Source organism: Moschus berezovskii, chromosome 1, assembly GCF_049115385.1.
Source record: "Moschus berezovskii isolate FMDL1 chromosome 1, NW_MosBer_1.0, whole genome shotgun sequence".
Classification (NCBI taxonomy): Eukaryota; Metazoa; Chordata; class Mammalia; order Artiodactyla; family Moschidae; genus Moschus; species Moschus berezovskii.
Window position 1 is genome coordinate 62,615,872 of NC_142460.1, and position 13,787 is coordinate 62,629,658.

The 13,787-nt window shown below is 40.3% G+C and overlaps 1 protein-coding gene across 1 annotated transcript; it reads left to right on the forward strand.

Moving 5' to 3' along the window:
* Window positions 1-3,859: 3,859 nt before the first annotated feature.
* On the forward strand, window positions 3,860-4,783 carry LOC129550374 (olfactory receptor 5AC1-like). Its single transcript, XM_055417979.2, has one exon. The coding sequence runs from the start codon at window positions 3,863-3,865 to the stop codon at window positions 4,781-4,783; it is 921 nt and encodes a 306-aa protein (XP_055273954.2). The 5' UTR covers window positions 3,860-3,862.
* Window positions 4,784-13,787: the final 9,004 nt, after the last annotated feature.

The following is a 13,787-nucleotide window of genomic DNA, read 5'->3' on the forward strand; positions in this document are numbered from 1 at the left end:
AGGTGACAGTATACAGCCTTGATGCACTCCTTTTCCTATTTGGAACCAATCTGTTGTTCCATGTACAGTTCTGACTGTTGCTTCCTGACCTGCATACAGGTTTCTCAAGAGGCAGGTCAGGTGGTCTGGGATTCCCATCTCTTTCAGAATGTTCCACAGTTTATTGTGATCCACACAGTCAAAGGCTTTGGCATAGTCAATGAAGCAGAAATAGATGCTCTCCTGGGACACTCTTGCTTTCTCCATGATCCAGCGGATGTTGTCAATTTGATCTCTGGTGCCTCTGCCTTTTCTAAAACCTGCTTGAACATCTTGGAGTTCACGGTTCACATATTGCTGAAGCCTGGCTTGGAGAATTTTGAGCATGACTTTACTAGCGTGTGAGATGAGTGCAATTGTGCAGTAGTTTGAGCATTCTTTGGCATTGCCTTTCTTTGGGATTGGAATGAAGACTGACCTTTTCCAGTGTCCTAAAAAGCCTCTTGATGAACGTGAAAGACAAGAGGGAAAAAGTTGATTTAAAGCTCAACACTCAGAAAACTAATATCGTGGCATCTGGTCCCATCACTTCATGGGAAAGAGATAAGGAAGCAGTGGAAACAGTGTCAGACTTTATTTTTTGGGCTCCAAAAACTCTGCAGATGCTGATTGCAGCCATGAAATTAAAAGACGCTTACTCCTTGGAAGGAAAGTTATTACCAACCTAAATAGCATATTAAAAAGCAGGGACATTACTTTGCCAACAAAGGTCCGTCTAGTCAAGGCTATGGTTTTTCCCGTGGTCATGTATGGATGTGAGAGTTGGACTGTGAAGAAAACTGAGTGCTGAAGAATTGATGCTTTTGAACTGTGGTGCTGGAGAAGATTCTTGAGAGTCCCTTGGACAGCAAAGAGATCCAACCAGTCCATCCTAAAGGAGACCAGTCCTGTGTGCTTGTTGGAAGGACTAATGCTGAGGCTGAAACTCCAATACTTTGGCCACCTCATGCGACGAGTTGACTCACTGGAAAAGACTCTGATGCTGGGAGGGATTGGGGGCAGGAGGAGAAGGGGATGAAACAGGATGAGACAGCTGGATGGCATCACTGACTCGATGGACATGAGTTTGGATAAATTCCGGGTGTAGGTGATGGACAGGGAGGCCTGGTGTGCTGCAATTCTTGGGGTCGCAAAGAGTTGGACAAGACTGAGCGACTGAACTGAAGTGAAAAATGACTCAGAAGCAATTAGCTGCCTACACAGTAAACTCTAATGACACAAACTGTGGTTCTAATTGTTACACTTGGGTATATCTGGGGTGATTTGCTCCTGGATTAGCTCATAATGCCCAGCAGAATGACTTTACCTTCATCCTACATGGAAGCCATTGGTAATTTTCACTGAGGGAATTCCAAGATTCTTTTTGCTTTGTTAGGAATAGATATGAAAGAGTACAAATAAATATGTTCATGAAAGTAAGGCTTACAAGGAAAATCTTTGCACAAGTGAACACTGTTTCATTCTATAACTTCTACTTTCCTTCCTTAAGAAGAGATGAAGCCATACACGTGAGAACATGTGCTCGGCTGCATCCGACTCTTTGAGAGCCCAAGGACTATAGCCCACCAGACTTCTCTGTCCGAGGAATTTTAACTTGGTATCTGAAATATGTTTGTCCATGCTAAATCACTTTAGTCATGTCCTACTCTTTGCAAGCCTAAGGACTGTAACCCATCAGGCTTTTCTGTCCATGGGATTCTCCAGGCAAGAATACTGGAGTGGGTAGCCATTTCCTTCTCCAGGGATCAAACCCGTATCTCCTGTGTCTCCTGCATCGGCAGGTAGATTCTTTACCAATGCAACACCTGGGAAGCCCACATGTGAGAACAGTGGTGGCCTAATCAATTTGGCATTTATAAAGATGACTCTGGCCCTAACATAAAGTATGGTAGAGGGAAATAGATATTTTTAAATTTTATTTGAAAAATCACCATTTTTTCTTCAGTTCAGTTCAGTCGCTCAGTCGTGTCCGACTCTTTGCGACCCCATGAATCACAGCACGCCAGGCCTCCCTGTCCATCACCAACTCCCAGAGTTCACTCAAACTCATGTCCACAGAGTCGGTGATGCCATCCAGCCATCTCATTCTCTGTTGTCCCCTTCTCCTCCTGCCCCCAATCCTTCCCATCATCAGACTCTTTTCCAGTGAGTCAGCTCTTCGCATGAGGTGGCCAAAATACTGAAGTTTCAGCTTTAGCATCAGTCCTTCCAATGAACACCCAGGATTGATCTCCTTTAGAATGGACTGATCTCCTTGCAGTCCAAGGGACTCTGAAGAGTCTTCTCCAGCACCACAGTTCAAAAGCATCAATTCTTCAAGAAAACCATAATTTTCTCTTTCTCCCCAAGTCTTATGGAAACTGAATGAGGACACCAGGATCTGCCTAATTTTAATTATTTGTAGTTTTCAATTTGTCTACCTGATAAATAAATATTCAGGTAAGTGATAAAAATCCTGGCAATCCTATGAGATTTTCTATTTCTCTTCAGGACAAATATTTCCAAACCCCTGTAGTAAATACCAGATATTCTACTGTTGAGAAAATAAGCTTAATTAGATTTATTTTTAGCAGTAAATTTGAACAAATAGAAGAATAAAACAAATGGGGAAATAATTATAATGTTTTAGATGTTATATCAAAGTTTCAGATATAATTTTATAATCTATAGAAAAATTTCTAGTCAAGATATGGACAACTAAATTATGCTGTTCAAACTTGTTAAAAGTTATTCATGGAATCATGATAAGATGAGATAAAATCACCAATTGTATCTTTATTAGGCTGTTTAATTCCAAATCTATGAGGATTATCTATCTGTCTATCCATTCATCTATCTATCATCTATATCTTAAGGTGAAAGATCCAAAATTCTTAATAACTTTTGACATAATTATGAAATTTGGAAATATTGATTATAGATTGAGAGTTGGCAAGAAAGACAGATAGGGTTAGTCAGAACAAAATTTCCAATTTGGAAACGAAACAATCTGAATCTGTATTCATTGTCCATATGGCCAGTTTTCAGTGGAGATATATCATTCAATATTCTTGCTATTTGTATTGTGTTTCCATGTCTCTTTGCAGGTATATACTTTAAAAGACATATTCTTAAAACTAATTTTTGTTCATGTAAGTGAAGATGGAAAATAACTAAGATCTATCTTAAGATTAAACTAATACAATTTTGGTAAATAGGTAAATTTTTGTATATATCTTAATCAACAAAGATATGTGTATAAATTGTGTTATTTGTTTTATTTAGAAACAGCTGAAATTTCACACTAAATTATAGGTGAATTTTCCCCTTCTAGGTAATCTAAGAATCTCTATGTTCACTTCCAAATATCTTAGTATCTCTTCTTTTGGATTTACTTTTAGGCAAAATTTATATGTCACAGAAGAAAGTATAGTTATTTAAAGATCACGTCAAATATTTCATTTGCATTATTGACAAAAAAACCCACTTATCAATATATCCAAAAAGAAAAGTACTTAGTTATAAAAACAAACAAGAAACTTACTGTACTTTATACCTAATTTTATTCATTTAGAAAATATTTTTTGAGTATTACAAAAGAGAGAGAGAGAGAGAAATCACTCTCAATGGTTGAAGTCAAATATCACTGAAAATATTGAAAAGTGTATCTATATAATCCAAAGCAATTACTGAACTGAAGATACATTTTTACAAATGTCCTGATTAAAGGGGATGCATAAACAAGGAAGATGCATTTAAAAATAAATAGGACTATTTTCATGGTCTTTTATGACTATGTTCTTCACCTACTCTTTTCACTGCAGTGATTGTCTGAGTGGATACGATGGAGGCAAACAAGACTCTGGTGATGGAGTTTGTTCTCACAGGACTCACAGATCTCCCAGGGCTGCAGGTCCCCCTGTTCCTGGTGTTCCTGGCCATCTACCTCACCACCATGGTGGGCAACCTTGGACTGATTTTTCTCATCTGGAAGGACCCCCATCTTCACACCCCCATGTACTCACTCCTGGGAAGCTTGGCCTTTGCAGATGCTTGCTCTTCATCGTCTGTGACTCCCAAGATGCTAATTAATTTCTTATCTGTGAATCACACGATATCCCTGCTTGAGTGCATCTCTCAATTTTATATTTTTGCTTCCAGTGCAAACACAGAATGTTTCCTTCTGGTGGTGATGGCCTATGACCGCTATGTAGCCATATGCAATCCCTTGCTTTACCCAATGGTGATGTATAATATCTTCTGCACCCAATTAATAGGGGTTTCATATATTATTGGCTTTCTTCATCCCATGATGCATGTGGGTTTGTTATTTAGATTAACTTTCTGCAAGTCCAATGTAATACATTATTTCTACTGTGAAATTTTGCAACTATTTAAGATTTCTTGTACTGACCCTAGAGTTAATGTGCTCCTGATCTTTGTATTTTCAGTCTTTATACAGTCTTTCACTTTTATGAGTATCATTATCTCTTACACCCATGTTCTCTTTGCCATCCTGAAAAAGAAGTCTGAAAAGGGCAGGAACAAAGCCTTCTCCACCTGCAGTGCCCACCTGCTCTCTGTTTCCTTGTTCTATGGCACTCTCTTCTTCATGTATGTGCGTCCTGAGTCTCGATCAGCTGAAAATCAGGATAAACTATATTCTTTATTCTATACAATCATAATTCCTCTGCTAAATCCTTTTATTTACAGTCTGAGGAACAAAGAGGTTATAGGTGCCTTGAAGAGAATAATAAATAAATAAACAGATTTTAAGGCAAAATTCGAAATGTTCTATTCAAAATTTGCAAAATGAAGGGGTGTGCAGTTAAGCAAATTGGCCTTGGCTTTATCATTTAAACAGAGGGTAATGTCTAGGGCAGTGTCTAAGTACTGTATGATGAAAGTCAGCTTCAATGGCAAGAGGTGTTCATATCACAGAAAACTGAATTTTTAATGAAAAATTAAATCCTTTACATTTGAATCAGTTCTAATGAGGTGAATGAAACTGGAGCCTATTATACAGAGTGAAGTAAGCCAGAAAGAAAAACACCAATACAGTATACTAATGCATATACATGGAATTTAGAAAGATGGTAATGATAACCCTGTATACGAGACAGAAAAGAGACACAGATGTATAGAACAGTCTTTTGGACTCTGTGGGAGAGGGTGAGGGTGGGATGATTTGAGAGAATGACATTGAAACATGTATACTATCATATGTGAAATGAATCGCCAGTCCAGGTTCGATGCATGAGACAGGATGCTCAGGGCTGGTGCACTGGGAGGACCCAGAGGGATGGGATGGCGAGGGATGTGGGAGAAGGGTTCAAGATGTGGAACACATGTACACCGGGGAGGATTCATGTCAACATATGGCAAAATCACTACAATACTGTAAAGTGATTAGCTTCCAATTTAAATAAATTTATATTAAAAAAATAAAAGTAAGAATTTAGGGTTTGCAGTGTTTCACTCTGTAAATTCCATCTAAATTAGATACAGTAGTTTGCAATTTTACTGTGGCAGACATTTGCATGTTTCTTTGTTTGAGACTGGAGTGAGTGAGTGAAGCTAATTCTCTAAGCTTGAATATAAAAATTCTTGCTGTTTCTCAACTGTTCAGAGACTCAGGTGAAATGACTTCTTGTAGGAGATTGTCCCTGAAGATGAAAATTTCTTTGAATGAAGAAAACGTTTAAAAAGCACAGAATACAAGAGATTAGTGCATTTTACTGGAGAATAATAGAAGTTGGGATAAAATTAAAAATAGACTATTGAATTTGGCGCAAATATATGCAGGTACATAGTGCATTTTACTGGGAAATTATTGGCAATAGTGATATTCAAGAATTTGCAGATATTAAAAGATTTCAGAATATATTTCCTCATATATTAGTAGTCTACTGTATTAATATTTATATGTTTAATAAAGTATAGACATAAATTCATATAATTTTCATTCTTCTTATACTCTTGCATGTTTACTATTTAAGTAAAAATATACGATGCAATTACACGATGCAACATTTCTTAACTTGTGTAAGTGCCACCCTGGGATGAGTCTCATTTCCAAAATGATTGTAAAAACCTGTAATATAATATTTATTGTTCTTTCATTGATTGCTCTGTATGGAATCTTTAGTGACTTTCTCTATTGACCATATTCTAAATTTAAAGGAATTCTAAAATAGTAAATGTAAAATTTGTCTGCATTTATAATAATATTGCTAGCTAACCACTGCTGTTGCAAAATCCTCAGGTGATGACCTGGTATTGTTGATCAATAAGGAAGAATTAAGAGGAAGAAATATGTAGACAGAAAATCTGATGTGTGGATACAGCAGGTATGTAGGGTAGGAGGATGCAAGGCTGAGAACTGAAGCCAGCAACGCAGCTCCTCTTCCTTGTCTTAGACTATCCTCAATCTTTCACAGGGTACTGAGAATAAGTGAGCTTAAAATGATTATGTGAATGTAGTCAGCCATCTAAACAGGCAGTGACAAGAAGAATGAACACACTGAAGGCAAATGAATTAGAAAGTTCCACAAATCAAATCAGTACCGGGAGAAAATGATCCTTGTCATATAAACGGAAGAACTTATTAGGGGCATCTCTGGTGCTGATAGAGATCGAAGTTTCTAATCCATCCATGCTTCTGCAAGGTGTCCTGTCCTCTCTTCAACCAGTTGGGCAAAAGGTTTAGATTTGTGAAAAAGGACACGATTACTAATATTTCAAAGCACAAATGCTGTGAAGCCATGTAATATCCAAACTCATCAGAAAAAAATCTCACATATTGAAGTATTTATTTTTTGAGAGTGTTTTTGGACAGAACTGACCACTTGAGGGAGTCTACAGTGCATATACATCCTTTAAGTTGGTGATTCTAGAATTGGCAAGTTTAGGCTCACTCATTCTAAAATATAGCTCATCTCCATAGTGGCTGTACTAGTTTGCATTCCCACCAACAGCGTAAGAGGGTTCCCTTTTCTCCACACCCTCTCCAGCATTTATTGCATGTAGACTTTTGGATAGCAGCCATTCTGACTGGTGTGAAATGGTATCTCATTGTGGTTTTGATTTGCATTTCTCTGATTATGAGGGATGTCGAGCATTTTTTCATGTGTTTGTTAGCCATCTGTATGTCTTTTTGGAGAAATGTCTGTTTAGTTCTTTGGCCCATTTTTTGATTGGGTCACTTATTTTTCTGGAATTGAGCTGCAGGAGCTACTTGTATATTTTGGAGATTAATCCTTTGTCAGTTGCTTCATTTGCTATTATTTTCTCCCATTCTGAAGGCTGTCTTTTCACCTTGCTTATAGTTTCCTTTGCTGTGCAGAAGCTTTTGATTTTAATTAGGTCCCATTTGTTTATGTTTGCTTTTATTTCCAGTATTCTGGGAGGTGGGTCTTGGAGGATCCTGCTGTGATTTATGTCGGAGAGTGTTTTGCCTATGTTCTCCTCTAGGAGTTTTATAGTTTCTGGTCTTACATTTAGCTCTCTAATCCATTTTGAGTTTATTTTGGTGTATGGTGTTAGGAAGTGTTCTAGTTTCATTCTTTTACAAGTGGCTGACCGGTTTCCCCAGCACCACTTGTTAAAGAGACTGTCTTTTCTCCATTTTATATTCTTGCCTCCTTTGTCGAAGAGAAGGTGTCCATAGGTGCGTGGATTTATCTCTGGGCTTTCTATTTTGTTCCATTGATCTATATTTCTGTCTTTATGCCAGTACCATACTGTCTTGATGACTGTGGCTTTGTAGTAGAGCCTGAAGTCCGGCAGGTTGATTCCCCCAGTTCCGTTCTTCTTCCTCAAGATTGCTTTGGCTATTCAAGGTTTTTTGTATTTCCATACAAATTGTGAGATTATTTGTTCTAGTTCTGTGAAAAATATCGTTGGTAGCTTGATAGGGATTGCATTGAATGTATAAATTACTTTGGGTAGTATACTCATCTTTACAATATTTATTCTTCCAATCCATGAACACTGTATATTTCTCCATCTATTAGTGTCCTCTTTGATTACTTTCACCAGTGTTTTATAGTTTTCTATGTACAGGAAAAACTGGAAATAGAATTGCCATATGATCCAGCAATCACACTCCTGGGCGTGCACACCGAGGAAACCAGAATTGAAAGAAACACACGTACTCCAAAGTTCATTGCAACACTGTTTATAATAGCGAGGACATGGAAGCAACCTAGATGTCCATCTGCAGATGAATGGATAATAAAGCTTTGGTACATATACACAATGGAGTATTTTTCAGCCATCAAAAAGAATGCATTTGAATCAGTTCTAATGAGGTGGATGAAATTGGAGAAGGCAATGGCAACCCACTCCAGTAATTTTGCCTGGAAAGTCCCATGGTAGAGGAGCCTGGTAGGCTGTAGTTCATGGGGTTGGGAAGAGTCAAATACGACTGAGCGACTTCACTTTCACTTTTCACTTTCATGCATTGGAGAAGGAAATGGCAGCCCACTCCAGTGTTCTTGCCTGGAGAATCCCAGAGATGGCGGAGTCTGGTGGGCTACTGTCTACGGGGTTGCACAGAGTCGGACACGACTGAAGTGACTTAGCAGAAGCAGCAGCATACAGAGTGAAGTAAGCCAGAAAGAAAAACATCAATACAGTATACTAACGCATATATATGGAATTTAGAAAGATGGTGACCTTAACTCTGTATACGAGACATCAAAAGAGACATAGGTGTATAGAACAGTCTTTGGGACTCTGTGGGAGAGGGTGAAGATGGGATGATTTGGGAGAATGGCAATGAAGCATGTATATTATCATATGTGAAATGAATCACCAGTCCATTCGACACACGATACAGGATGCTTGGGACTGGTACACGGGGATGACGGAGGGAGGATATGGGGAGGAGGAAGGTGGGAGGTGGTTTCAAGAAAGGCAACACATGTACACCCGGGGCGGATTCATGTCAATGTATGGCAAAGCCAACCAATATATTGATGTAAAGTAATTAGCCTCCTATATATATATAGATATAGCTCATCAAGCCATTTCCTAGGAACGAAGGAAATTTCAGTCTCCTAAGTTAAATAACCTGTAGTGGATAACACTGAAAGTATAGCAACCAGAAGAAGACTGTGTTCCTTGCAAATTGTCCCTGATTTGGGGGTAAAAGAAGATCTACAACCTAGATAGAGAGACTGGATTACTAATTAAAGATAAGTACAGTAATATTTGATGTCTCATTTTTCACACTGAAAATAGAGACTATGGAACAACATTTATAAACTATTGAGAGAAAAATAATGGGTTCATGAATAATGTTGTGCAGAGGGATTGTGAATGATCATGGAAACTGTGTTCACTGCTTAACTCAGGAGCACCATTCACAAAACAATACTGTGTTGCTGGCTGCCCTGTGTTTCAGACACCATAAGCAATGAAACAATGGATAATGATGATGTGATTGGGAACAGTATTTTAAGTAGTTAGATTTTGAAGACTATAAAACAAATAACATTTCATTACTCTTTCAGGTGAATTTTGGCAAATATCAGAGGAGACTTTATTCCAATTAAGAGCCTATGTTTTGTGTTATTTAGCATAAACTGTATGCCATGACTCACTTTGAAACACTTTTCTACTTGGCTTCTCTGGTTGCTCAGATGGTAAAGAATCTGCCTGCAATGTGGGAGGCCTGGGTTTGATCCCTGGCTTGAGAAGATCCTCTGGAGAAGGGAATGGCAACCTACTCCAGTACTGCCTGGAGAATCCCATGGACACAGGAGACTGATGGGCTACAGTCCATGGAGTCACAAAGAGTCAGAATTGACTGAGTGACTAACACTGAAGTCTATAAGAGCAATTTTTGTCATTTCTTTTCTATTTGTAGACAAACCTCAATTTAAGGTTCTTGAGAATGCATTGCTTGAGGGATAGCCTGACTCACTATAATAGCTAGTGTTGAGTGACTCACACTGTCCATTGATTCGTATATATTCCCTGTCACAGACACTGTTGGTTCTTGCCCATGTCTTTTCTATATATCTTCATCTGAGGGCTTTGTATGAAGACCAGAGCCAAATGGCTCACTTAAGGCAAACCCACTCCAGTACTCTTGCCTGGAAAATCCCATGAATGGAGGAGACTGGTAGGCTGCAGTCCATGAGGTCACACAGAGTCAGGCACGACTGAAGTGACTTAGCAGCAGCAGCAAGGCAGACTGTAAGAACTGGGAAATGACTACTATTCAAAGAAACTCCCTTAGACCATTTATCAAGCAATGACCGACAGGAGTCAGTGAACAAATACCTCAGACATTTGCCCTGTAGTTGATATGAATTTGACATTTAAGCCCTTTACTGGCTTATGGTGTTTCCAAAAAAAGATTAAGCTGATTGCCCACAGTTGTAACCTGTTTGGTAAATTACTTTTATCAGCTGCATTTCCTTTCCTATTTCACTTTATCACCTTCTCAGTCATCAACTATTCACAGTTAAATTACTGTACTCAAATATTGTCTCAGTCTCTGAGACACAACCTAAGACACTCTGTACCCCCTCTATCTCTGGCAGAACACAAACCAGGTACCGCTTTTACCCTAGGGTAGAACTGAATGTTTTATGCAGGAACTAAGCATACCTGTACTACCCTATTTCAATATGATGAAATTAATACTTCTACAGAAATTTCAATGGTTGTGGGTCCTCTCACTACTTTGGATATGCTCCATCAGGAGCCCCTAGCTTGCTAGCCGCATCCCTCCCTCACTTCTGTGGTTTGGGGGATCCCTATCCCTCTCCTGGGGAGGAAGCGGCTCGGTTTTCTTAGAAGCAGGAAGGAGAGTCTGTCCTCAGGCTGACTAAGCTGGGCATGAGGGGAATTTCCTACAAGACTGTTTCTGGTCCCCCCCCACCATTGCTGGCGAGGTCTTGGGGAGCCCGAGCATGGCTGAGATCCCGGGTGCCCCATTTATAGCGGATGTGCTGAGAAAACAGGCCCATACCCCACCAGGGACCTAGGCTGCTGAGCTGGGCCTCCTAGGAGAAGAGACAAAGAGCAGTCTGGGAGGGAGGTGGGGGGAGGTGTTTGGAGAGAGTAAACACCAGGATCTCTAGGTGAGGGCAGAGAAGGGCTGGCCAGCCCAGAACCCCACAGTACCGCCTCATGGTCCAGGGGCGCGCGTGTGTCTGGCTGGCTGTGAGTTTGTGTGTGGCTGGCCTTTCAGGGCGTGTGATGTGAGACTGTGTGTGAAGCCTGTCTTCTCAAGGCATCCAGCGGCACAGAGGCGAGAGACGCCGGCCCTGGCAGCGCAGACGTGAGAGACGCTGGCTTGGCACAACCAACCACGCACAGAAGCACAGCCAAGAGGAGCTACCCCACGCCCAAGGTCAGGGCGGTGGCCAAGAGGAGCTGTCCCACGTCCAAGAGGCGGTGGCTGCGTGGGCACAGGAGGGCTGAGAGGAGCTACTCCACGTTCAGGGTGAGGAGGGGCGGCCTTGAGGAGATACCCCTCGTCGAAGGTAAGGTACAGCGGCTGTGCTTTCTTGGAGCTGCTGTGAAGAGATACTCCACGACCAAGGTAACTAATAAGACGGTAGGTATTGCTAGGGGGCATCAGAGGGCAGACAAACTGAAATCATAATCAGGAAACTAGCCGATCTGATCACATGGACCACAGCCGAATGTGGTCCGCTGGAGAAGGGAATGGCAAACCACTTCAGTATACTTGCCTTGAGAACCCCATGAACAGTAACAAAGGGCAAAATGATAGGATACTGAATGAGGAATTCCCCAGGTCGGTAGGTGCCCAGTATGCTACTGGAGATCAGTGGAGAAATAACTATAGAAGGAATAAAGGGATGGAGCAAAAGCAAAACCAATACCCAGCTGTGGATGTGACCAGTGATAGAAGCAAGGTCCGGTGCTGTAAAGAGCAATATTGCATAGGAACCTGGAATGTTAGGTCCATGAATCAAGGCAAATTGGAAGTGGTCAAACAGGAGATGGAAAGAGTGAACATAGACATTCTAAGAATCAGTGAATTAAAATGGACTGGAATGGGTGAATTTAACTCAGATGACCATTATATCTACTACTGTGGGCAGGAATCCCTTAGAAGAAATGGTGTAGCCATCATGGTCAACAAAAGAGTCCGAAATGCAGTACTTGGATGCAATCTTAAAAATGATAGAATGATTTCTGTTCGTTTCTAAGGCAAACCATTCAATATTACAGTAATCCAAGTCTATGCCCCAACCAGTAATGCTGAAGAAGCTGAAGTTGAACAGTTCTATGAAGACCTACAAGACCTTTTAGAACTAACACCCAAAAAAGATGTCCTTTTCATCATAGGGGACTGGAATGCAAAAGTAGGAAGTCAAGAAACACCTGGAGTAACAGGAAAATTTGGCCTTAGAGCACGGAATGAAGCAGGGCAAAGGCTAATAGAGTTTTGCCAAGAGAACGCACTGGTCATAGCAAACACCCTCTTCCAACAACACAAGAGAAGACTCTACACATGGACATCACCAGATGGTCAACACTGAAATCAGATTGATTATATTCTTTGCAGCCAAAGATGGAGAAGCTCTATACAGTTAGCAAAAACAAGACCGGGAGCTGACTGTGGCTCACATCATGAACTCCTCATTGCCAAATTCAGACTTAAATTGAAGAAAGTAGGGAAAACCATTAGACCATTCAGATATGACCTAAATCAAATCCCTTATGATTATATAGTGGAAATAAGAAATAGATTTAAGGGTCTATATCTGATAGATAGAGTGCCTGATGAACTCTGGACGGAGGTTCATGACATGTACAGGAGACAGGGACCAAGACCATACCCACGGAAAAAAAATGCAAAAAAGCAAAATGGCTGTCTGAGATGGCCTTACAAATAGCTGTGAAAAGAAGAGAAGCGAAAAGCAAAGGAGGAAAGGAAAAATATAAGCATCTGAATGCAGAGTTCCAAAGAATAGCAAGGAGAGATAAGAAAGCCTTCCTCAGCGATCAATGCAAAGAAATAGAGGAAAACAACAGAATAGTTAAAACAAGAGATCTTTTCAAGAAAATTAAAGATATCAAGGGAACATTTCATGCAAAGATGGGCTCGATAAAGGACAGAAATGGTATGGACCTAACAGAAGCAGAAGATATTAAGAGGAGGTGGCAAATATACACAGAAGAATTGTACAAAAAAGATCTTCACAACGAAGATAATCACAATGGCGTGATCACTCAGCTGGAACCAGACATCTTGGAATGTGAAGTCAAGTGGGCCTTAGAGAGCATCACTACGAACAAAGCTAGTGGAGGTGATGGGATTCCAATTGAGCTATTTCAAATCCTGAAAGATGATGCTGTGAAAGTGCTGCACTCAATATGCCAGCAAATTTGGAAACTCAGCAATGGCCACAGGACTGGAAAATGTCACTCTTCATTCCAGTCCCAAAGAAAGGGAATGCCAAAGAATGCTCAAACTACTGCACAATTGCACTCATCTCACACGCTAGTAAAGTCATGCTCAAAATTCTCCAAGCTAGGCTTCAGCAATATGTGAATCGTGAACTTTCAGATGTTCAAGCAGGTTGTAGAAAAGGCAGAGGCACCAGAGATCAAATTGCCAACATCCGCTGGATCATGGAGAAAGCAAGAGAATTCCAGAAAAACATCTATTTCTGCTTCATTGACTATGCCAAAGCCTTTGACTGTGTGGATCACAATAAACTGTGGAACATTCTGAAAGAGATGGGAATCCCAGACCACCTGATCTGCCTCTTGAG

Bases quoted from the DNA above. Each gene is read 5' to 3' on its own strand.
- LOC129550374 (XM_055417979.2), top strand. From the start codon at position 3,863: ATGGAGGCAAACAAGACTCTGGTGATGGAGTTTGTTCTCACAGGACTC.